The following is a 26,518-nucleotide window of genomic DNA, read 5'->3' as shown; positions in this document are numbered from 1 at the left end:
TAGAATAAGCAAACATTAAATTACAACAGTGATTAGAAGTGGTAGCTCATTTAGCAAAGATCTAATTTCAACTGTCACTCAAGGTCACAGATTAAATTTGCCGATGCTTTGCAAAAGAGAAAAAAGATTGTGTCTGATGAATGAAGTAACTCAAACCAATTCTACAGTAATATTATTTTTCTTAAGATTGAAATATGCCTTTATCAGTAATTTTCCAATTCTGCACTTCTGTATGCATAATCTATACTATTAAGAAAGCTTGAGGTGTTTCTACTTTTTTTTGATTGTTTGTTTGAATCCACAGTATGATTAAGCATTATTGTAGAAAAAACAAATACTGACATTTTCTAGAATGTAATTCTATGTGCACACAGAAATACTTATGTATGCCAGTTTATTCTATGGAATGATACATCCTTGTGCAAGCAAAGAAGTAAGATCTTTAAACTGGGCATAAAATATTATCTTTAGCATTTCAAAATGAAAATTTTGTTTAATGTGAATTGATATGTGCATATACTGCCCTCATGCTGTATATATTACAAAATGCAGAAAATTTCAAAGTCAGTAAAGAGAAGAAACAGCTTAAATAACTTTGTAACTTATTTTATTGTTATAGTCAGAAAATATACACTTTTTTTTCCCCCAAAATAAATAGTATACTTACAATAATGTCTGTAGGTACTTCACGGTGTGAATACATTGGTTTATTTGGTATATCCTGTTTACTCAATAGCTCAAAAACTGCAGGATAAGTGAGCAAGTTTATCAGATATAGAAAAGACTGTAGAAAGAAAAACAAAAGTGAGAGGAGTGATTGTTAGTCAGGTAAGCATAAACAAATATATGTAAAAAGTATTTAAGTTCTTTATTTTTGGTTTTTGTTTTTGTTGTTGTTAAATTGACTTGAGCAGAGCTTACAAAATCAGACTGAAAAGTGTATATACAATCTAAAAGGGCCGTAGCCTCTGGAGAATACTTACAAATTATCACATTTTACAAGTGGAAGTCCTTCTGGATGGCATCTCTCCCTTCTACTGTGTCAACTGCATCCCTCAGCTTAGTTTCATCAGCAAACTTTCTAAGAGTACACTTAATTCCACTGTCTGTGTAATTTACAAAGATGCTGAAGAGTACTGGTCCCAAGATGGACCCCTGGGGGACAGCACTTCTGACACAGAGCTGTCGACAACAACCCCCTGGTTATGATCATTGAAGCATTTTTTCATCCACCTAATAAATAGCCCAGCCTTCAGATCCATGTCTTTTTAATTTTAAGATAAGGAAGTTGTGTGCAACCATGCCAAAGGCCTTATACAAGTGCAGGCAGACAACAATTCTGGAAATAACTTTAGAAATACTTGATTACTGTAATATTTGCATTATGATGTAATTCTAAAATTCTGAAATACAGCATACTCTAAAACACACTATTCTCTCTGACCTTACTACAGTAACTGGAGACTTGAACTGGAAGCCAGAATTTTAACACTCTCTTTTCTGTCATTCTTGTCATTTATTACCTTGTATTTAAATGGATCTTTAGCATTATGACCTACCATGCAACGGGAGAATTTTTTCAATCAATAATTATTTGACAAGCATATTACAGCAATTTTGCCTCACACACTAAAAAGTAGGTATGGATACAATAATAATAATAAAAGAAAACTATCAAAGATAGCAAGTAAAAATGATTATTAATGAAGTTCTCACCTTCTGACAGCTTTGGTCAATAGCGTCAACTGGAGTAGATTTGGGCTGAGTTATTCTCACATCATCTTTTCCACACTCCAGAAGAGCCCACAGTTCAGCTACAAATGCCTTTATAAACCCTAAAATAAATATTTGTTCTAGCCATGAAAAAAGTAAGAATACCAGAAAAACAGTCTTCATTTTAAAGTAACTAACTAAATAAATAAAATTACACCACAATTCTAGGAAAGGAGAAATAGCCACTTATCTTTAAAATCTCCAAGTGTAAGTTACAAACATAAAGTTTGCATAAGTATAAACTTTATAGACTTTACTCAACCTGCTCTTAGCATTGAAAATCGATACAGATTATTCTTGGCCTACCATTTTTCTTTGATGCCAAAGCCCATAAGAAGCAAGCTGGCTAAGAAACTTAATGAGGACAGATGGAGTTACTCAAGTAGATCTGCTCCCTGCTTTCTGAATGATCCCAGAGGCATAACGAATAACTAACAATCAGCTTCCTGAATTCGTAGAATTTCCCTGCATCTCTAACAGTATTTCAGCCAAGCTTTACTTTATTGATAAGAATCTAGTTAACACAGCCTAATCAACACCAGTTCATTTCTTTAAGCACAGTTCTGAAGGAATATGGGTTGACACAAATGAAGAACCATCAGTTCAAAAAGACTCACTTCCATCTCACCCTTGTACAAGAGTGTCAGTGACACACCAGTATATGACATTTAGCTCAGTTTCACACTCTGAGCTGTCCGTAGCCCTGGAAAAGCACATATAAATTACAGGAACCAATGCTTCATAATTCTGATCTGCAGATCAGTAAAAAATATTTGCAAATTATTAACAGCTTTTTTTTTTCTTATTTAAGCAGTCTTCAATGTCTCCATGTACAAACACATAATTTCTAGAAATCCAAACCAATGAAATAAAGATTTTATGTAACGTATGGAAAAAAAAAATCTGCATCAAGCTAATTATTTAAATGCCTGAAGGAGTACATTTCCATCAAGAAAATAAATTAATTAATTAACAGGCATTTAAACAGCCTTTGCTAATAGTGCATGATTATTCCACACGGTCAACAATTTTAGTATCTTTCTCATCATTTTTTTCCCCAGTGTGCTAGGCTATAGCATCTAGCTACTCATAATAACATCTTCCCTAAAATTACCTGAACTCTGTAGAGCTACTGCAGCTGCTGGTGTCGTCGCCATTTGTGCAACAATCACTCCATTACCAAATTCTTCACGTTCATTTGTCTGCTAGAAACAACACAACATTAGTATGTCAGAGGGCATGAAACTCAAATGATCTCTGCAGCTATTGATTTTTCCTACACTTGTTTACAGAATTTAATCCACTGTATCATCAGACTTGAACAGTTCACATTTTATCCTCTACAGTCTTGCCAGGGTCAGATTCCTAACCAAACACTTTTATCAAGTAAACAATCATACAAAAATTTAAATGAAAAATATAATGGCTGGGAGATGCAACATCAAAGAATAAAAGCGTTAGTACTGTTATGTTCTTTGCACATATTCAATTGGATGTACGGGACATAGTATTTTTCTCCAAAAAAAAAAAAAAAAAAGCGTATCATCTGATCTTTGGTCACACATTAAAATTTCAAGTGCTGCCTACCACATTTAGATCTCAAAACCATTTACCTGTATGGTCTAGAAAAGAACAGAATACTTCAAAGAATAAAAAAGTCTTTACAGAAAAAAGTTAGTAAAAATAAATAACGTATACCTGGCATTTTAAGATGATTAACATCCAACAAAATTAAATGTACGTAACACTAAAATCAAATTTGAAGATCTACAATTTAAATTAAGTGTTCACAGTGTTTAAATTACAAAATGATTTCTCAATTTGTTTTCTTATTATGTTCTTTCTTCTTTGTGTTATTATCATCATTAAAAAAATAAAACCACTGTACCTGTCCTAGAACTCTTACCTGGTGTTTTTTTGATAAACTGTTGAACATAAAGCTCACACAGTCACTCATGGCCCCAGTACTATGAAGCAAAAATAGTCCTTTAGGTGTGGCTGAAAAATTCAACAAGGCATCAAGCAAAGTCTCTTCCCACAACAAACTGTAAGAAGAAAACAATAATTTAAAAAAGACATTATAACATGTTTAAAAACAAACAAACATAATTTAAAAATCAAAAGCTTTCTCCTTTGAACAACAAAAAAAAGTACATTTGGGAAAGTTATGTATAACACTCTTACTTTGCGCAAACAACCAAACTCATCCTGACAGAAGGATTAGGTTAAATGGTAAGGAAGGAATACAGAATAGACAAAATAATGCAGTGGGGAACCCAAAAAGACACACCATTCTTACATGCTCTTAAGACTTTTAAGGCATTACTGCGGCATTTACAGATAGGCAAAGTTGGCACGGAATTTGTCACTGATGTAAAAACACTGTGAGGAACTAATAAAAATTTGCATTCTAGCTCCTGCTAGAAATTAGTACAGAACTATGAAAATAAGGCACCATATTTGTAATAGCTTCTTATACACAGAGCAGTAAAAGGAAAACATTTCCTACAAATCTGGTAGGAATAACAGCCATTACAAGAAGAAAATGTGATATCTTCTGCCCTACAAAGTAGTCTATAGCCCCAAACCAAAATGAATCAATGTCCTTTGGCAAAGTACAATAGCTGCAAGCATCACTAGAATCATATGATTCTCCTCCACTGAAAGCACTTTCTTACAGGATTCTCACCTCTAGTTCTCATTTCTCACTTTTGATTCCTATCACTAACAGAAGAAAGCAGCTTTTTTTTCATAGTAATCATCCATTACCCCAAAATTTAAACACTTCTTCTAATCCCTGCCATGCTGTGTTCAGTAGCAAAAATTTCACCTAGAAATACATCAGCTTAACTTACTCTTACTTATGAAAAATCTAGATGACAGAACAAAATTGCAACATATGCCAAAGGTACTGATTAGTGATAGCCTCTTCACTCAGAGCTCTACATCTCTGAATTTCTTTTTATCACTAGTTTTGAATTGCTATAGTCAATTCACAAACTACCATTAAAGATCAGAATATTAACTGCTGTGGTATATTTACAGATTATACATTAAATTCATGATAAGTATAAACAAAAAAATCTTGATTAACCAGGTCTTCACCATCGCTCTGAATTTTCAGACTCGCAAATGTCTGTATGTTTTCAGATGATAAATGCACAAATATCTCTAAGGCACAATATATTTCAGTACAAAAGCGAGGACATCAATCTTAACACATACTTGACTTTGAGCAAGAATTTAGGCAATTTTGCTACACAGCGTTTTGACAGCACAGATACGATTCAGAAAAAGAGCTTTAAATTAACACTATGTCAAAGCCATTAGATAAATTCTGACAGCTATTTTGTTTTATGCTTTCTAATTCACATTTTCCTCAAACCAATTTCTGAAGTTGAAGAGAATCAACTCAACTGTAAGTCAGCTTAACACAGATTAGACATAACTGTGTAAACCAAAAAAATCATTAAAGGTCAAGAACAATTTTGTGACTCAACTGATACAAATCCTAGGATGACATCACTCACAGTTTGCTTCTGGAAGAATTCCTAAAAAATACAGTGTTAAAAAAATACATTTCAATTCCAAATGAAATAATTGCGTGCATTCATATTTGTACATATTCAAATATCAAACACTTACATATTTTTTGAGTCTAGACTTATCGATGATGTGGAGTCTGCACCAGTAGCTCTTTCTGAAAGCAAACTTGCCTGTGAAATAAAAAACAATAATAATAAACAACCTCTCTTACTGCTTATTTACTCCATTTTAAATTTCCAAATCTTGGTCACTCTCATAATACATCAAAAAACACCAGTGATCAGGTTGTAGTCTAGACTTTTGTTATAAAACATACCACACCACTTACATTTTTTATCTCAGAATGCTCTTTCTTTGTGCTGTTTTTATTTTTTTCCCTCAGATATAAACTAACTTAAAGCTATTACGTTTTTTTAATTATAAAAACTCTCCTTAAAAAATATCTTTGCTATTTAATTAGACTCCTAGGTAGAAAAAGTGTCATGCAAAAAAATGAAATGACTTTTATTCTGCTTCTGTTCCAAGTAAGAGAAACAGCAGTCTTCAGAACTAATAACTCAGTATCAAATTTATTGAGCAATTTTGTCAATTTTTATTTTACTTATGAATTATATTAAATCATATATATAGGTATGGATATATGCAGAGCTACAAACAAAGATTCTATGTATGTGTGTATACACAAACACATACATTTGGTGAGATTTCTAATTAAAAAGCTGTTCCAAAATAACTTGTGAAAAATACTTTATACTTAGCAACGTTTCTCAAGATAAGGAGTACACTTTACCATTCAAATGAGAGCAGTTGTTAATTTCAGTGAGCACAGTGGAATTATTCTCTTATAATCTAATACATACACAAAACATTCCTACATTAAACTAATTACCTATCCTGGATAGCTTAAGCTTCCCTTTTATCATCATCTGTACAAAAATGCTAGCTTGTGTCTCAGAATTTCACTAAAAATTGCCCTCCATCAGTCTTAAAACACAAAGACAAGTAAGGCAGATGTAAATAAATCATCTATCTTTCTTTCAAACACCTGTAACTAATGCTGGGATCGAATTTTTCATTTTTATTTTTACTTTACTGAGGATCCAAAATGTAGATGCTCTAAAATTAAACGATGACAGAAATAAAAAATAATCAATATAGCAGTGAGAATTTGCTTTACTAAAATCTTGATTCCTGAAGTCCTGAATACATAGAATCCTTCTGACCTTCAAAGTAAAGTGAAGAAATAGAATTTTGCCAGTTAGATGACTCACAATTTGATTCTAAGCATTCATGCTATTTTCCTTTTGTATGTCAAAACAAGTTGTCTAAATGACGGCCTGTATCATCATAAAGCTTTTTTTAATATGCAAAACAAGTTTTGAAATTGCATGGTTGATGTGATGCTTTAGAGCAAATAAAGGGAAGTGCCCATCAAAAGCATATGCCAGCCTGGCTGTGATAAACATTAAATAGATAAACAGGTTAGCTCAAGTAGAATTGACTGCTCACATAACAAGAAAGCATAAAATGACTGACAGATTTTTTAGTTATACAAATTACAGCATGGTTAAATTGAACTAAACTCCATAATTCAATAAAATTCTGAAGTTCTCCAGGCAGAGAAGAATGTAATTTTCAAAACCAACATTTTATAATGGGAATTTTTCCTGTGATATAATAATTATAGTTGTAATATTTTACTTTCTATCAGAATTTATGCTTCCATGATAATACCCTTACATGAAAGCAGTGAGAAATATCCAAAAGCTAATGATTTAAGTCTTCTATTCATGTTTTATCTGATATTTTCTGCCTTAGTATACATTGTGATCATTTCTAAGCATAATTAAAGCATACAGCATTTGGCAAGAATAGCCGTTCCATTCTGTTTCCCTTGTAATCAATTGCTCTCCTGCTTCCTTGTGTCCAAAAAAAAAAGTCTTTAGTCTTTTACTAAATTTTTATTTCCATCTTGGCTTGATCCTTCTCCTCTAAGAAAATATTTACAAACACTGGTGGGGAGGGAGAAGATGATTCCATCTTTCATTATAAATCGAAGTAATACAGCTTAATTTTATTTGTTTCCACTAAGGATTTTAGTATCTATAGTTCAAATACAATGTTTCAGCTTAGACTGAAACCAAAACATAAGTTCTGTACGTTATCTAAATATCGCCCAAGTTACTTTCATGATTTCAACACTTGTTTGAATTTTACTTCAATGTGAACTTTTTGAAAACTGCTTTTCCAAGCAGCACTTGGAATCATTCAGCCATCTTGATAATAACATGAAGGTTGCTCCAGCAGTAGGGCCTTCTATTTTATTTTATGCTGGCCCCTGATGTCAGAGACAGATGTTGGCAGTAGGACAGAAGAGGCTGAAACTTCCCACCAATATTCCATTGTGTTCTGTTGCATTATTACAGGTGGCAGCAAATGCAGTCTGACAAAACGGTGTCCGACATAGAAGTGCATATGAAACAAACCTGTGTAACTGAATTTTTCCATGCAAAAAAAATTATACCCACTGACATTCACTGAGGCTTGCTGAGTGTTTATGGAGATCAAACAGTGGATATGTGCACAGTGAGGTGGTGGGTGGTGCGTTTCAGCAGTGGCAGCAGTGGTGTGAAAAACAAGCCACATTCCGGATGGCCATGCAGATTTTTTACAAGCATAATATGCAGGCTTGTCATCATTGGTGAAAATGCATACCTGACCATGATGACAATGCTGAAAAGCAGTGTTTTGTAGCTAAGAATTTGCTCTGTACAATACTGTTATTATGCTCTCTGTACTTGCTGCAGTTTCCATGGAAATAAATAGAAGGCATTACTTTCAGAGCAACCTACATAATAATCTGTAAGAATTTTCACACTGCATATGGTTATAGGAGCAATAAAAATAGAAAAAAATTAGTGAATAAAGCAGGGATCTACATATCTTGTACAGTAAATTTATAACAGAAAGCAGAACAGACTTCACAGTTGTCCCATGATCTTTCAAGCAGAAAATGCACTGGACTCGTAATCAGATGGAAGTGAAAGTGTATACTCTAAGACAAGAACTCCAGACTGCATACCTTATTACAGTCTCTCAAGAATATCTCAGTAGCATCTAACCATTTAAGTCAACCATTTAAGTCAAATATTTATCAAATATTTTTCTACTTTCCACCAAAACTAATTGGCTTAACTTAAATATTCAGATCACATCTCAGGAGTTTTTCCTCACAAAAGGGTTCATACCAGGAATGTAGAACAGATCTCTAGCAGACACTGACAAATACAGAATCATAGAATCAACCAAGACCAATCATGAACATGGCCTACCAAATCACATTACTTAACCACATTACCTAGTAGCATGTTCACACTTATCAAACATTCAGGGATTGGGGCCACCACCACTTTCCTAGGTAGACTGTTCTAGTGCTTGACTATGAAAACATTCTCCAGAATACTGAGGGAAACAGCATCAATGCTTTAGTAAAATCCAAGCAAACAAACAGTGAACATTAGATGATTTCTAGCATCAATGAGCTGATCAATGAATGACAGGCCCACCTATACATCTTCAAAATTCCTGGTTTAATCTTAAGACACATAAGTCTCAAATTAAGTTTCTGCTACATTTACATACACAAGGGAATTTTGAAGAGTAGAACTCCACTTTTAGAACAATTCCAAACATTCTTATCTCACTTCTTCTTAAGTAAAAGGAATCTACACTAATGAAAAACTGAGCTAAACCTCTCAAGGTAAGATTTTTCTCAACTTCCCAGTCCAAAGTAAGATTTACCTTTTTCCAGGCTTCTCCAATTGATTCATGCAAGCCATAAGGAATTAGCATCTGCAGGCCTTCACATGTTCTGTACATCTGACGACATACAAAAATGAAAGCTCCTTTAACAACTTGCAAAAGCTCGGATCCAGATAAAAGAGAAATGTCGTCATGAAGAAGTTTCTTTGTAAACTGAACAATTACATGAACAGCTGTAGGACTGGAAATAAAATAACACTTTTAAAATGTTGGTTTGTAGTCTTCGATGAGCATTGAAAAACATCCACTGTCAGAGCTCAGTTAAATTTTTCTAGGAGTAGCGGAAAGAAATTATGACCCACCATGGAGGGTACTTCCAACAGCAGTCCAAATAAAAGATGTAGAGCGAGTGATTTTAATTTAGCTATGGGTCCACAGAAAACAAAAATGCAATCACTGTCCAATATCTAGCCCAAATGGCCATGAACTACACAAACTGTGCTTTTGATAGAAGCCCTGTTGGAGGAAGTTACAAGACGATTGTCTTAGCTTGTCAGAGTTAAGGATATCAGTACTTTTCACTCATGAAGCAAAATTTGTCTTCCTACTTGACAACGGACTTCTAGATTAGTAATGGAAAGAACAACTCTTTCTCCAAAGAGAAAATTTTCTCCAAAACTTTTCTCTGAAAAGCTTTTGTGTTTCTTACCTCCTTAAAAATGAATGCAACTTCTGAGCTTCCCCCGCTTCAGAAGATATATATTCCAAATAACGGATAGTCATGGATTTTAACCTTATTTTCATGACCCGCAGTTTAGATACTTTTAAAAGCTAGTCTCAGTTTTAGTGCTCCGTTTCACTTGAGCCACATACATGTACGACACATAGTACTACAGTACTACACAGATCCCAAAATAGCTATAGTGTTACTTTCAGTTTCTGATACAAGACCTGTCTCCCCTACATGTTTCAAAAGCTACTCTTTCATCAAATTAGGCTGTTGCTTGCAGACTTGTTTTTTTTTTATATTTATTCTAAAAACAAGCAAAATAGAGAATAGAGGCCTTTGACCTGAAAAGGAGTACTACAAATGTACTGGAACTAGATTTAGAGAAAATAAGGCTCTCACATGGAGAAAAAAAAATGACTAAAACAAATAAATCTTCCTTAACAAACATACAATAGCAGATCCAAAGACAATGCCTCCTATTTTCTCTAATGTCAGCCACTGATGTCAGAGACATACTGCTGTTAAGACAGTAGAGGCTGAACCTTCCCATCAGCATTCCACCATATTTTGTTGCATTGTTAAGAGATGGCAGCAGAGGGGCAGTCTGACAAAATGGTGTCTGATATGAAAGCATGTATGAAGCAAAAGTGTGTTACTGGATTCCTCCATGTGGAAAATATAGCACCCACTGCCATTCAAGAATGCTTGCTGAGTGCTTATGGAGACAAAACAGTGGATGTTTGCATAGGGAGATGGTGGGTAGTTGCATGTTTCAGCAGTGGCAGCAGCGGTGTGAAAGACAAACCACATTCCATACAGCCATGCAGACCTTCGCAAGTGCAGCATGCAGGTTCTTTTTCATCACTGGTGAAAATGCATTGCTAATCATAGTGACAGTGTTGAAATTTAGAGTTCTGTAGCTGAGAATTTCTCTATCAAATAGTGTTATTGTGTTCTGTTTATCTGTTTTAGTTTCCATGAAAATAACTAGGAGGTATTGCTTTTGGAGCAACACATATATATCTTAAAGTGTCCTTTTTACCTGGTTACACACATAAATATCTCTCTTATACAATCTCTGAAACACTTCCTATTTGACAAGGAGATATTTTAACTTCAAACACAAAACATGCTACAAATAAATTTTTAAAACTGAGTCTCTCTTCATAAGACTACTGCAATTCATTAGATTTCCCACTAATGTTATTCACTCATGTCTTCTTACCTATTTTCTTTTGCACAGTTTTTATTTCCTCCATAAAGAAGAACAGAAAGACCATCTTCTGCAGCAGCAATCCTTGCCAAAATATCAGCTAAATCAATTAAAGTGGTTTCTGGGCAATTTATATATACCTGTTTGGGAGCCAAAAAAAGTTTTAAATTCATTGCTTTAGTAAAAGCTGTTTATTCAAGTCTGGCTTATATATGCAGAATCTGAATGAAGGTCACCTTTCTGATGTCTGCTCAATGGTTTAAACAAAAGGCAAGCAGACTATGCTCAAATGCCATCACATAAAAATCTACATCACAGAAGGCAGTAATTGCCACTTTTAATGATTATGGAAGAAGTCTAATGACTACAAAATACAAAGAACAGACATTTCTAAACTCTTTTCCCACATTGAACGTGGAAAGATTCTTGATAAGCCCTCTCCTATCTGAGTCAAGGTGAGAAACACACTAAGCACTGTTTTGCTGCATATGCATTGGAAACTCTGTGAAGACATGGAATTCCGGTTGCACAGGCATGTCTTTCACATCCAACTCATATCTAGGCAGCAGTACGCCTAAACAGCCACTTGCTCTGTAATCATGAGGAAGTCTTCCCTGCTGGAGCAAAACAAAAGTCACCTGCCAATTTCTTGTTCACATCAGAGCACTGAACAACTGAGCTGCAACAAAGCTCCATAACTATATAATCCATAACTATAAAATAAAACGTGTAAGTGATGATACTCAACTCAGTACAGACAGTGGCAAAAGAGCTAAGAGAATTGACATGCTAAAGATTTTCAGCAGTACACTTTTAAACATTATAGATATAAATGCTTTAAAATACTTGAAAATATTGTAAGCAGTAGAATATTTTTTACAAACTAAGATATTTATAGTCATTAATACCAAGAATCTTATTTAAAAAATCACAAACTGCTCAGAAAAAATAATCAGGAGGGTATTAAAAAAATTAAGAATCTGGCTAAGGTATTAAAGTTAGGAATCTGAACTGTCTTTTGTACATTTGAGTATCAGGAAACTAAGAACTTCTTAGCTATTACTTTTTCTCAAATACTAGAGCTCACGCTCTTAATGCACACTAGATCCAGGCCCTCAATTTCTGTTTCTTGAGATTTATAGTCTCCTAAGGCAACAAAATTTTGTCAAAACAAAAACAACAGGATAGGCTGAAACTTAAACCTTGCCAGGTAAGTTCAACTAAACTTTCAAGTACTTACAGTTAGACAGTATTTCACAAGATTAATAAAGTTCTTACAAAGATTGTTTTTAAACTTTTCCTCTCAAGTTGTGAGACAAATTTAAAAATTAATAAAAGCAAGTTTCATTTTAAATAGCAGACAGAGTGGAGCAGAATGATAACATATAAAATAGGTAAAAGCATAGGAAAAAAAAAAAGAAAAAAAAAAAAAAGAAGAAGTTTCCAAAGGGAATGGTCTCACTGCAGTTCAATTTTTTCTACTATTCACAAGATTTCAAGAAAACCATTTGACAAATGGTAATGACATTAAATGTTAAATGACAATGACAATATATACTATTTAAGGCATACTATAATAGCAAATAGTACTGTAGTTGCCTCATGACAACATATATATTCGGAAAAAATATAAAATTATAACATACTACACATTTAAAAATTACTTTGAAGACTATTACAAACCTCTGTACCATTCAGTAAACTTTGAAGAGGATCAAGTAGGGCATCCATCACTTCATCTGTGTATAAACAGTCAGCAGCACACCCTGTTTGATCACAAAAAACTTGCAGAATCTCCATAACGAGACTTGCTGGAGAATAACTATCTGGAAAACACAAGAATTATGAATGTATGTATTAAGTTCCATAAACATATGTATGTAGCCTATGTAAATGCTATACAAATAACACTTTCATTAAGCCATGTTCTAGCAGTTAGAGGGAGGGAGAAAACGTTATAGAGAAAGGGAAAATTAAAATCTGCACAATTAAAAGACTCAAATTATTATTTCTTTAAATGTTACCAGAGGTCTCACTAATATTATACATTTTAGTATATATTAAAAACATTTACCTGTATGTGCTGTCAAAGCCTCCTTTGAGTAGCTTGGAGAGTAATAAATAAGTTGAGTAAATAATACCAACAGATCAGTTAGGGATACACAATCTGTTAAAAAAAAAAACAGAAAAGAGCACTCAGGAAACTCAAGTATGACTGCAATTTTATCAATTTGTGAGGAAAGCGTTGGTATCCATGAAGCAGAAGACACTTAGAACACAGAGGATGAGACTGCTGCTTTTGCAGGGGAGAGAAAAAAAGTAAGCATCATCAAAATCATTGCTTAAATGGAGTTATACAGACAATATAAAAAGGAAAAATGATTCAGTGAGTGGATGTTCCTTACTCACAGTTGTCCTATACTGGGTCTCTTAAGGTCTCATCCTCAAATTGGAGCTATGAAAAATCTTTAATAGGCATAAGTACTGCTATCTAGAAATGCAATTAATTCTATATTGGATTAATAGAGATACTAATGTAATGGAACGCTATGACTGTTATCACATTGTGTATCACTAAGTGTAGATTTCTCTGGACTTCAAGGGTTTTTCCATCTCATCACTCCTGTCCTTACTAACACCTCTGTTCCATAACTACTGATCATTTCCTCTATACCGTTTTATTATATAATTAAGTCAAACCCAGAGTAATTGGTAAAATTAAATTTAGTTTGAAGTACTGCTTTTGCTTCACATGTGAAATCTCCAAGTACTTCTCTTTTAAATCAATTATAACAACTGCCTTGACAGACGATATTACTCATAGCTAGAAAGACTGATCCAACTCTCCTTCAACATGAAAATAATATATATGTTAAGTATTAGGGAAAAAAAAAAAAAGCTCTATTCAACCATATGCATCAAAGATTAAAAAACAGTGCTGAAGCTGAAAATTATCTACGTAATCTTTTAACAAAGTTTGGCAGGCACAAAAATGCTAAAACTGAACCTCATCCTGTAACATCTACAATACTGCAGTGGAAACATATATACATATAAATATACAATTGCTCAAAAGGTTCTATTTTCCTCACCTCTCCCCTTACCTTTTTTGTTTTTCAGCTGTACTGGAAAGAGATTTCGGCCTTGCTTATAAATCAACAATCTGCCTAAAAGGCATAGTGAATGAACAAAACAGATGTACTGCAAATCTGATCCCGTATAAAAAAACTTCTGCTCATTACCTACAACAACAACAACAACAAAATCAGTACTTGACTCTATTAATTTACTTTACAATAGGTGGCTACTACCTATAATGCATCTATAATACATATAGACCATTTTATATACAAAGAGAGTATAAATAATTAACAGCTACTACTGGTGGTCTCTCAAAAGCTAGACATCAAATATTTGATTAAGAAAAAGAACAAACAGGATGTCTTCCTCTTGAGGCAGCATGCTCAAAGATACTGAGAATGTGAATGCATGAGCTTTTAATGCAATAGATTAGACTATGCAATAGACTCACAAGAATGCTGCTGAGAGAAGTCATTGACTCTGGAAGTTTTACCAACCGCTGCCTTGCAAAATTCAAAATAATCAAAACATTGCTGGACGGCTGCATTAATCTGTAGGAGAAAAGAGCACATAATAACACAATACTCATCATTTTACAAGAAATGTATTTACTTTGATATCCTAGTATTGCCCCTTAATAAAAGAATGTAAAAATTCACATCACTGAAGCTACTTCATGTTTCAGGGCTTTGAAAGGGGTAAAAGAAAGGATGCAAAAGTTTACATAGCTCTTAAAACACATTAACACAAGTTTCAGCTGTATAAGCATGCTAAATCAATCAACTAATCTACAAGCAAGAATACAGAGAACATGTAAGCATTTTGAGAAGTTAATAACAATCCACGATTGCCACATGATGATTAGTATGGAAGATTTTCATTATACATACGTGAAAAACTTCATTGAGATTACGTCTACTAAAATGTCAGGTTGGTTACCCCGTGCTTCTAGCTTTATTATGTACTCACATAATACAATCACTATATATAAAAGTTGAAAATTTATCACCACGGAGTTAGAAATGAAACACAATGTAGCACATGAAAGAAGAACTATGTTTAGACACTACCATTTTGGATCTCTTGATTTTTTCACATTGACAAAGAAAAACTTACAAAAACACCATGCCACCTTTACTTTCACACCATTACCTAAAACTACCCTGCTGTATGCTCATACATCACACAAAACTACCCTGCTTATGGACTCCCTGTCATAATCTTTTAGCTGCAAGCCATTCGATTCAACATGCTGACACTTTTAACCCTTAACAGTTTATATGACACTTTCAAGAATACCATTTTTTTCTAAGTCACTTTACATCCAAATTCAACAGGGAGTTATTATTGTATTTTTCATGCAACATTTTCTATTTTTATACGATGACAGAAATAATTATAAATAGGGATGCAAAATAAGGTATTAACAGATAATAATCCTACTTAAACACTCGCTGTAAAGCACTCAAAATTCATTCAAATACTCAGAACAGGCCAAATATCTTCTCTGTATTAAAAATTGGAACATTTAATCAAAGACAAAATTAGGGGGGAAAAAATGGCTCACAGAATCACAGAATGGCCTGTGCTGAAAAAGACCTCAAAGATCCTCCAGTTTCAATGCCTCTGCCATGGGTAGGGTTGCCAACCTGCCTGCCCAGGGCATCATCTAGACAATGAACATGGAACAGCTCTCACAGAAAGGACAAAGCAAAAACAAGAAACATGTAGAAATATCCTTGGGAAATACTTACCAACGATTTATATTTCTTTTCCAAGAGCCTAAGTATCACTGTTCTGCTGTAATGTGCATGCTAAAATTACACAGAAGAAGTAGTGTCAATTACAAATATACAAATTTTACTTTTGAATCAAAAAAGTCAAAATTATTTCAAATTCTGTCCCGTTAGGGATATTGTGCAAAATATATATTCAATGCATTGAACTCATTGCTTAAACTAATATTATATTCAACCTGGCCTCTGTTTGCAGTAGATTAAATTTAAAAATAAAAAATAAAAAAACAGAAAACTGCACAGAACGTGCAGCAGAACATAAAGTAAAACAGAAAAGCAGTAACAAGGCTGAAGTATTTTATATGTTTTACGCTGTTGAGTAAATTGCAAATTGTAAGTTTAAAAATGACAGCAAAAATCTCTAGCATACATTGGAGCAGACAATTTGTGTAGCTTAATATTTAACAGTACTCCTGAGAAAGAGAGGGACTAGTGTTAAAGAGCAAAGGACCTAAATGCCTGAAGAAACCCAGATTTCCTTTATAACTATTTCATTACTTATATTACTATAGCTTGTTATCCGTGTCCCCAGTAGGTCTGTGACAATATCAGTACTAAGCAAAGTTTTCAAGATACATCTGAAATCAGCAAGTTTGGTGGGCTTTTCTTTTGCTTTCTTTTTGCTTACCGTCCACTTTTTAAACCATACAGCCTTGATATCCAACAGAGCCAAGAAACAGATTGGACTCAAGAAGTCTGGAGAGGCAGGATGATTAGGATCATGTTTTACTGACAACAGTGACAAGGTACTCTCCACTACTTCCTCCATGTACCTTAAAACATAAGTAGGATTAAAAAAAAAAAAACCTAAAAATCACTTAAATTTATCAATACTTTTCTAAACCTAAAACTTACTGTAAATCCTTGCTGTTTAGGTAAAACAAGTATCAACTAAGTTATCTTTAACTCAATCTTATAAGGACATTGATTCTTTCTGTTATTAAAAAAGAAATGAATATCAATATTAAGATGTATTTTCTTAAATAATTACATATTTTGTAAGCTTTGTAATATATTCTGAATATATTCTGAAAGCTTAATAAACAGCTTAATATAATCCATGGTCACTCCTATGCAACTACCCTATTCCACTTTTCATCTATTATTTTATTCCTTTCCACTGACAATTCCTTTGTGCACCCTTTTAGAATGGTTTGTTAGAATTACACACATCCAATTATATGTCAAAAATAATATATACATTAAGGAACAACAATGGATTATTGAAGGCAACATACTTTTCTGGATAACGAATCCAGGAAGATGGAGCTTCCTTTTGGTATTCATTTAGCAGACGAACCTGTTAACAATATTATAAGTTTTAAAATTATCCACAATATTTCAATAACAACAAAAAAGACAAAAGGCATGAAAAGTTCATTTATACCTTTTTAAGTATATGATTTACATCTGCGTTAGATACATCCAGACCTGATGAAATACGAAGAGAATATTCTCCAGAAAGGAAGTAAAGCTCCAAATGCTGTGCTAAAAAAAAAAAAAAAAAAAAAGAAAACAGGCCAGTTCCATGACAAGAGTGGCAAAACAGACATTATACAGTTTCACAGCAGAAGGTAAATGTTTTTCAGGAAGTACATGACTCACAAATTTGAAAATGTAATTTAATGCACATACCTAAACTTGTATAGACTTCTCTCGTCATATTAAATGGAGATGAAGAAAAAGTTTTTGCATAAAACCTAAGAACTTTCTCCTAAGAAAGAAAAAGTAAGCAATGCATTACATAGCCACAGAACTGCGTATCAGTACTGCACAATAAGCAATACGATTGGCATTATTCTTAATTTACTGCTGTCTCCACAGATCTGAAGTATATTTTATAAATATAGTTTGCTAATCACAGAAACCACCAGTACACTAGAAATGTTACCTGAACACTTCAACTGACAGCACCAAAGCAAAGCCACATTAAGGTACAAAGTAGCTGATTGGCAAATATTACAGTAATTTTCTGTTAACATTAATGCTTTTTATGTCATTAAACATGCCAATGACTGTAAACAGCATTAAAACAAAACAACCATAGATCCTCTAAATTGAAAGAGTAATACATGATGGCAGCTCAGGCAACATTCATTTATTTGAAAATCACTTTAAAATTCAGAAACGGAAGGGTAAAAAAAAAAAGGCTTAATTGGCATAATAAATAATCTGAGAGTGCTTTAAGGAGCTAGTGTATTTTTTCCTCTTCATTGCCTGTGCCATATTTCTGTGTATTATTTTCTCATCATCATGGATTATATGCCTGACTTAAATAGGAAATGTTAACACAATGTGTTTTACACAAGATTTTTGCCAGCATTTTGATTTCTTTTAAAATATTCAAACCTCTTCACCCCTCACTAAAAACACATAAAAGAGTACTGCGGTGTCTAAACATCTACTGAAGTCCTGCTGTAATCCTTTAAATCAAGACTTATTGGAACCATACAGGTCTTTGTTTAGCTTCAAAAACTTTATCTGACACATACACAAATAACAAATTTCTTAAGACCTTGCTGGACTCCACATAATATACATGTAACTTCTTGTTCTTCTTCAGCACTGTTGACTATGGCTATATATCTAATAACTACATATAGGACACTAACTTACACTGAATATCGCATCAGGATCAGACAGAGACATCATCAGGTGCTTACGCAGATTCGGCCAACACTCAGAGTTCAGTACATCAGATGGAGGGGCCAAGCACAGCATCTGCAATGCTTCTTGGCGAACCTGAAGGGTCAGTAAGATAGACAACACAAGTCTGTCCAAAGCAGCCTTTCAAATAAGTAATTTACAATTTAATTTGGAGGAAGGAAGAACTTGATTTGGCTGTAAGACAGATAAGGAGTCCCAAAATACTTTCCCATGGTGATTAGGAAAAAACACTATGTCAGTCAGATGGAAAAAAAGAAGATAGATATGATGAAGTAATAAAAACATTTTATAACACTAGGTTTTTAACACTAGATGAAAGGACTGTATTTATTTCTGTCTTACTTTCTGTTTGTCATCAAGTATTTTGCTATCAGGGAATATATCAAAAACACCACCAAATACTACAATTGCACCTAGCTGTCCTTTAAAAAGTCTACAAGGAAAATTGTAAATACAATTACTAAACTGATTTCATCAGCTTCATAACCTAAATAATTTTAAATATTATTATTTATTATTTTTAGATAACTGTAATCTCTAGTTACTTCATATGACTGAAATCAAATGAAATTTCAACAGTATTTAATAAAATCAGATGCATTACCTAGGTGTCTAAGAAAACATGGCTTACGTGATCACATTTATACCAGTTTTTCCAAGTTTCAAAGTCACCAGCAGCTCACTGGAGGTCAGAGACCCAAATTAGCACTGCCACTGACAGAAAGGCATATCTAACTTGGACATTACACATTCAATTTGAGATTCTGGGAAATCTGCAGGCATCTTTCTCCTCAGAGGGATAATGCAAAGAACATGGATTTTACCAAAAAGACCAAAAGCTATGAATGTAGGAAAGCATGGTTCAACTTAAGTTCTCACATAAGAACTTTTTATAAACTAAAAATGCTTATCTACAACACATATACTCCTGATCAAAAAAATAAAGATACCTGCTGCAACTACAGGTTTTGAGACAGATTGTTACAATGAATGAAATACTGCAGTGCCACACACTTACAGCACTGAATTCAAGATACATGAACAAAGATTCCACTTGAATCTCAGTCTGATGAATGCTCACAAAGTAATCTGTTTTCCAGTATGCCATAAACATTAACTTCTATCAACCTTTTTCTTTTAAACTTACTTCCTTAGGCTGAATAGGGTCAAGCTTTTCCACAAGCAGCTGCAATTGTTCTTGACTCATGAATGTATAACTCTGTAACACACATTACACAATGAACACTCACGTATTTTATTAAGCTGCATAGCAGAAGATTAAAATCATCAGTCTTTATCTAATTGACTTTTAATAATTAGAGCTTCAAAATATTGAATTTAATGTTAAATTAGTATAGAATAGTTAGAATATTACACAGGATTCATCACTAGTATATGCTGTCTAAAGGTCAAGCAGCTAGTGTAAGCTCAGTAGTTCGAGGTATAAGAATGACATTTCATTTATTTTCAACTGCATGAAAGATAGGAAGCGTTAATTATTCTCTAAGGCTGCCTCTTAATCTCTGCTAGCAGAAATTTTGCAGTATCGTGCTTACTTCATAACATAGAGAGAAAATGCATTTACTTGATTGAAAGAAGAGTCACTGTCAGAATAGTTGTCTGTATAATAATCACTTTGACATTTTTTCTTGGTTTTACTATCCAGCTCCTTATTACACATCCGATCTTCTTCAAACTTGTTAATTAAAGACTCTACCACAACCATCATGACATTCTTCAAGGCATGCATCATTTCTCTGTATCTTCAAAGTAAAGAGGATTTTCATATTAGAGCACACAGGTAACAAATTCAAAAACCCCCCATAACTAGTCAGGTCACTTAAGGTGAATATGGCATAACGTTACTTAGATCTGAATGCAGAGGATAAACAACAATGAAAATAAAAATGCAAATCCAAAATGAGCAACAAAATATGCAGGTATCCTTCATGAGTCAGGAAACTGTATTTCAAAATTTTAATAAGATTCCCTTTTGCCCTTCTAAAACCATTCAAGGAGAGCATCATCAGTATAATCCTATCTATCTTGAGAGGTTCTTAAGCAGGAACCATGTGAATAATTTGAAGGGAAAATCTGTGCCTGAGGCAACAGATCAGTTCTAATTATTGTTAATGTTAGTTTCTTCAGTTTGCCTGTTATAAGCCTTGAACAGAACCTGAAAAGAACATGCCATTCTGATTCAACACAGTTCATAGAATCACAGAATCATAGAATGGCTTGGATTCAAAAGGATCCCAAGGATCATCACGTTCCAATCTCAACCATCCACCAACCTCCAGATCTGGTACTAGACCAGGCTGCCCAGTGCCCCATCCAACCAGGTCTTGAACACCTCCAGAGACAGAGCATCCACAGCCTCTCTGGGCAGCCTGTTCCAGAAGCTTACTGCTCTCTCTCTAAAAACATGTCCCCCTGACATCTAGTCTAAGCGTTTCCTCCATGAGCTCAAAACCATTGTCCCTTGTCCTATCATTAAAAGTAAGACAGAACGAGAAGTACTAAAAATGTGAATTTAATGCAAATACTCACTGCTTTGATTCACGCGTCTTCTTAGTAACGTGTTGGACAAGAGTATCATAGCCAGAAACTTCAGTCTGATTTTGAATAGAAGTACATTTTTCTGATTCTTCTTCAATCACAGAGCCCAGGGTATTATTTATATATTGCCTAAGGTATTTCACAAATTCATAGCTGAAACAATCATCCAAAATTGAAAAGCAGCATTACTTTGAGATCATTCTCAAACATTTTCAACATTGTATTACTACCTTTCCCCATAGGTATCTTACTTTAAGGTATGGATTTAAAGAGAAATGAACCTCAACTGTGAAAATACACAATAAAGACTATTTTTCTTCAATATTCAACATAATCTAGGAAAGAATAGTATTAAATTGTTAAGGTTTTGTAGACAAAACCAAAGTATCAAGAAATCTCAAATGTAAAGCTATCAAAAAAACCCAAACACATTACTTTGAGCATCATGAATATATCACTGACTTATTTTCATTTTATCAAACGCAGAACTGTAACTACTTTGTGTTAGTCACAATAAATTTACAGTAAGAAAAATTCAAACAGAAATCATAGAAACCACATCACAGAATGGCTTAGGCTGGGAAGAACCTTAAAGATTATCAAGCTCCAGTCTCCCAACCACTTTATCATGTAAGCACAGAGGCACGGCTATAGTGTAAATAAAAGCAACTGTTACAAGTTAGCAGCTCTTGCTTTTCACGGATATATTAAAAAATCACATTATACTGAAGATACAAAAAAAAAGCACAGAAAATTTTATCTTGTATTATGATACATACTTTATCACTCAATTGCCTATCTCATGTTCTATCGGGTGAAACAGCTCTAATTTTTTTTCCCTCAATTTCCTGCTTATTTCCCTTCCTATCTCATTTTTGTTCTTGAGGAAAGTAATGGAAATTCATTTCAAGGAAGATGTAAACACATTTATTTGCATTCTCCTGTGTTTTAGGCTAGCTTTTTACTTCTGCAATAATGAAATTGTCCAACTCTACATTTAATAATAGATTTCATAAAACTCTCCTTTTTTTTCCTTTTCTTATTGGCAATAATATTTCCATTGTATATACACTTACATAGTGACAGCTTTACTCTGACATGCACAACAATCACTGAGTTTATGCCTTCTCAAAATCTTACCATTACCTTTTGCACCTTAAAAAACATTTTCTAACAAGTGTTTCAGACATTTCAAAAATATTTCTTCACATGCAGAAGGTAAATCACACTGATCTGGCTGGTCTTACAAAGGAAGTTCCAGCAGGAAAAAAATAAAATAAAATAAAAATTGTAAAGAAAATTCCAAGATTTAAATTTGATATGTATCAGAACTGTATAAGCTACTTATACAATAAAAATCTACCAAAACAAAAAAGTCTTGATTTCTATTACTGCATTTAAACTTCAAATTGATTCAAATTTCCTTTTCATTTGCTTCCTGAGGACCTTGTGTCTCTCTTTTCCACAACACAGTGGAAAAGGTTAAAGTGAGACCTCAAAACCTGGTAAAAATGCTGACACACAGTAACTACAAAACAGAAATAATGAGAACACAGAGGCAAACAAAGGAAAAGCACACGCTGCTAACAGAGGAGCCTGCAGTCTGGATGGACGGTATAAGTGTCAAGGAGAAAGTTTCCTTGCACTTCAATGAAAACACACCAACACAACTGTATGTTGTGAATGTGTCAAGACTCCAATACCTTCAGAAATATTCAAGAATCAGAAAGCAATGCTCTCATCCTGTATTGACAGCATCACTTAACAACCCATTCATTAATTCTAGGTCAAAACCTCACCTACGTAAATGAAGTATCTGTACGTATCCCAGTGTATTCCCATACCAGAAATAATAATGGATGCCATAGTTTCAGAGTTCAGAATTGGAATACTATTCTTTACTCCCACCAGTTGTAGGCTTTACCCCCTTCACCCTGATAATTCCTCTAGTAGCTTTGCAGATAAAAAATAGAATTAGTGTTATGTTCTTTATTTTGCAATACATGTCCTCTAAATGAAAGTGTGCTGCTTATAAAAACACATTTTTAATTTTGATATATTTATAACGAGCTTTTTTTACTCTCAGGTTTGTCTCACATTTGGTGCTCAAAATCTTAAAGACTCCTAACAAATTAAAAGAATTGATACAGCTTGTGAAACAGATTTAAAATTTAATTAAGATTAAATTAAAATTTAAAATTATTACTTTTGCAAAACTTTTACCACTCACAACATTAAAATTTGCATCATTTTAACTTTATAAATTCCAGACAGTTCCATTTCTGAGGGGTTCTGACCAGGTAGTCAGCTTTCTCAAGAGAAATCAAGTCCATATAAAAATATCTTTAAGATCATTTAAGCTTGATATTCCCTTGACTTGTCATAGACGCATCCTAAGAATCCTCCACAGTTGAAAAGCAAGCATGTTAGAGTACCGTGGAAGTTCATGTCTCACTTAACAAAAAATTTAATGTAATTCCATCTTATGCAAAGTGTAAGTTAATTTTAGAAACTTACTGATAAGATACACAAAAGGTTCGGTAAACTAAGCCACACAGAACGAACAAATATAGAAGTCAGGTAGCTTTTTAAAATTCTACTTTATTCTCGCAAGTGTCAAAAACATCCTGATTGTCTTCAGCAAGGATGACTTTGAACTCCTGTTTGTATTTGTATTTAGCACCATATGAGTGCATGTGCATTACGTAGTAAATGAGGAGCTGCTTGTGAGAAACTTTCAAAATTACTACAGTAAAAATGAAGTATCACCAACAGTGAAAAAATTCATTGTACTCTCCAAATTAACAACTCCTGATATCTGATTACTGATAGGAGTCTCTCTATAAAAAATGCATTCATACTCATCGATATAAACTGCAAACATTTTCCCTGAATACCAATTCAACATATTTTACTCCCTCCAGCATGTTAAAGATAGCAAAAATATTTTTACTTGTGAAAATTTTCATCAGTTTCCTCCAAATGCAAGAGAATCTCTTCTGCACATTCCACTGACGGAGCCCCAGTGATTTTTTCCTTCACGCTTTGCAGTAATTGTCTAAGCATGGACTGTAACAGAGCTTCATCTTCATTTGTAAACTGAGACATCTGCAAGAAGTAAATTAAGAATAATATGATTTAATTGTTTCCCTTTTTCATTTTTACCTTAAGATTCAATAAAACCCTCGGTTTTTGTGCCTGTTATCAAAAGCATGAGATGATGCTACAAAAACACAAGAAAACAAACATGAAGCATTTGATAGTGCCCATCTTCCTGGAATCAATATAACCAAATCAGTTTTAATGGGTTTTCTGTTATCTTAGTGCATCATTCTTAATGCATTAAGAAAATTCCAAGTATTTTGCTTTTGTTTGTAACTGCGTGAAGACTACCCCATAACTAGAGATGAAAAAAAAAACGTTCCACAGATGTAATGACTATCTTGATGAGAAACCTCCTGAAGACTCTCACCTTCTACTCAAGCACTGTTACTGCCTGGATTTTTGTTATCCCTCTACTCAGAGCTGGAGCAGTGCATGTCATGGACAGTGCTGGAAGCTTTTGCAAGTAACAAGAACCAGGTGAAATTGTCATAAATGCTTTAATTCCCCATGGTATCAACAGCAAAGTGACCTGACAGAGTCCTGCCATTTAAACACTTCAACTACTGTACAAAGAGCAGAAGAAGTGGGAAATATATGTTAGGTCCAGAAGACAGCATTCTAGTTCAATTTTCAAGGGTTGCCAACCAAACAAAACCCCTCAATTTCTAGTTCACTACATAATAAGCCTAAAATCATGCACAGCTTAAATGTCTTTATATGCCAAGGAACATTTCCAATCCCTAATGCTAGCTCTACTTTATGTATTCCTAAGCTATTTGAGGAAAAATACTTTAGAGAACTTTAGGAAAAAAAAATAAGTCAATCAAAAGATGCTCCAAACATCTGTGAATAAACTATATGCAAACTTGGAAGAGACAATGTAATAAATCACTTCATGGAACTTAAAAATAAATAAATAAATAAAATAAAAATCAGTCATCTGGCTCCAATTTGAGAAGTTACCCTTTAATAAAGGTATGGGGTAGCTGAGTTTGTAGTTCTCTGTAGCAAATAGTAGAGTTGGTAAACAATTTATTTTGATCAAACATAATTCAATGTCAACACAAGCATCTTACCAGAAACAGTATTAAAATAGATTTAAAAAAACCCAAAATCCTCCCATCCTTTGTGATATTATTCTAACTCCCTGGCTTGCAGTCCTTCTGTTTTAAGAATCACAGCCTCTTGGCATTTAATCAAAGTCAATTCACTTTAGGCCTATATACACCACTCTCATAAATCTTGTATTTTGACCCTAACATCATTCTAAACACCTGGAGGGAAAAAAAACAAACACAAATACCCAAAACTCCCTCTATACTTGGATCCAGGAGGCATTTTTAGAAGTGTAGGTGTCTGAATACCAGTTAGCAATCCCTGCAAAGCATCATTCACATTATTATCGGAAACAGATAATGGAAATCTTGCAGTTTTATCTCTAGCTCCCTTTGAAATGTCTTATGTAACTTACATTTCACATAAACCTTTGCCTGAGCAAGACACCGAACACGGACGTTTAGCAACAAATCACCGATTCCAGCCCACCAAGAACGGATTGTCAGAAGCCCCACCTCTCCCATTTCTTACCGTCAATCACTTCAACTGCCCATCAGGTTCAGGAGCAACAAGATTTCTCATGACACATACAAAAACAACTTTTGTTTTTCAAAGCGTCAGAAGAGCACTGTGATTAACACCCTGCCCCGATCCCCTCCCGCACCACCAGTCCCGTGCAGCCCCAAGCTCCGAGCGGCCCAGCCAGGCCCAGCCAGGCCCCGCGACCACAGCAGGGCTCTCTGCGGGGCACAGTGTGCCGCCTCCCCGCCCCGCCTCGCACGGAGCCCCGGGCCCCGCACAATCACCTCGGGGCGGCGGTGCCCTCCCTTCGCGGCGGCCGCACGTCTCCCCAAGTCCCGGCCCGTAGCAACCAGCGGCGCCCGCTGCCGAGTCTCGCAGGGCCCCTAGCAACATCGCGAGAGGCCGGCGGGACGGGGAGGGCCCAGCCCGCACCCTGCTCCTCCCTGATCCTCCCTGCACGGCAGCGGAAAGCGCTGCTGGTGTCTTGTCCTTGTCTGTATGTGAGGGCGCACCTCTGGCTGTCCCTGTCAGCTCCAGCCCCTCTGTACTGTGCAGGTCTTCCATCAGAATCATAGGTGTTCAGTGATATTACTCCAGTTTACAGCAGTATTTATCTTTTCCAGTGCCCTGTAGCTTAAAGTCATGCAATCATTTGAGTTGGACATGTAGGAATGGAATGCTGTTTCTGCTTTAGATATCAAAAGGGGG

General features: G+C 34.5%; 1 protein-coding gene across 5 annotated transcripts in view; it reads right to left on the bottom strand.

Moving 5' to 3' along the window:
* TBC1D32 (TBC1 domain family member 32) overlaps window positions 1-26,217 on the bottom strand; it is a 70,882-nt gene extending 44,665 nt beyond the window's left edge. For 2 of the 5 annotated variants that reach the window (XM_015858750.2, XM_015858753.2), the window contains exons 1-22: window positions 26,095-26,217; window positions 24,081-24,235; window positions 21,119-21,280; window positions 20,154-20,331; window positions 19,716-19,787; window positions 18,518-18,643; window positions 17,537-17,615; window positions 17,289-17,389; window positions 17,140-17,201; window positions 16,530-16,674; window positions 15,860-15,919; window positions 14,557-14,656; window positions 14,129-14,266; window positions 13,099-13,191; window positions 12,708-12,850; window positions 11,037-11,164; window positions 9,121-9,322; window positions 5,419-5,489; window positions 3,680-3,818; window positions 2,888-2,978; window positions 1,717-1,835; window positions 668-784 (exon numbers count right to left, since the gene is read on the bottom strand). In XM_015858750.2, coding sequence (XP_015714236.1) covers window positions 668-784; window positions 1,717-1,835; window positions 2,888-2,978; window positions 3,680-3,818; window positions 5,419-5,489; window positions 9,121-9,322; window positions 11,037-11,164; window positions 12,708-12,850; window positions 13,099-13,191; window positions 14,129-14,266; window positions 14,557-14,656; window positions 15,860-15,919; window positions 16,530-16,674; window positions 17,140-17,201; window positions 17,289-17,389; window positions 17,537-17,615; window positions 18,518-18,643; window positions 19,716-19,787; window positions 20,154-20,331; window positions 21,119-21,280; window positions 24,081-24,235 — 2,481 coding nt within the window. In that variant the 5' untranslated portion in view covers window positions 26,095-26,217. Of the gene's footprint in view, window positions 1-667; window positions 785-1,716; window positions 1,836-2,887; window positions 2,979-3,679; window positions 3,819-5,418; window positions 5,490-9,120; window positions 9,323-11,036; window positions 11,165-12,707; window positions 12,851-13,098; window positions 13,192-14,128; window positions 14,267-14,556; window positions 14,657-15,859; window positions 15,920-16,529; window positions 16,675-17,139; window positions 17,202-17,288; window positions 17,390-17,536; window positions 17,616-18,517; window positions 18,644-19,715; window positions 19,788-20,153; window positions 20,332-21,118; window positions 21,281-24,080; window positions 24,236-25,819; window positions 25,945-26,094 lie in introns of those variants that run through there. The other 3 variants (XM_015858752.2, XM_015858751.2, XM_015858754.2) reach the window with 3 other exon arrangements.
* Window positions 26,218-26,518: the final 301 nt, after the last annotated feature.

The sequence above is a fragment of the Coturnix japonica genome, chromosome 3 (assembly GCF_001577835.2).
Source record: "Coturnix japonica isolate 7356 chromosome 3, Coturnix japonica 2.1, whole genome shotgun sequence".
Taxonomy (NCBI): domain Eukaryota; kingdom Metazoa; phylum Chordata; class Aves; order Galliformes; family Phasianidae; genus Coturnix; species Coturnix japonica.
Note: the sequence above shows the minus strand (reverse complement) of the source record. Positions and strands in the feature narration are given on the sequence as shown.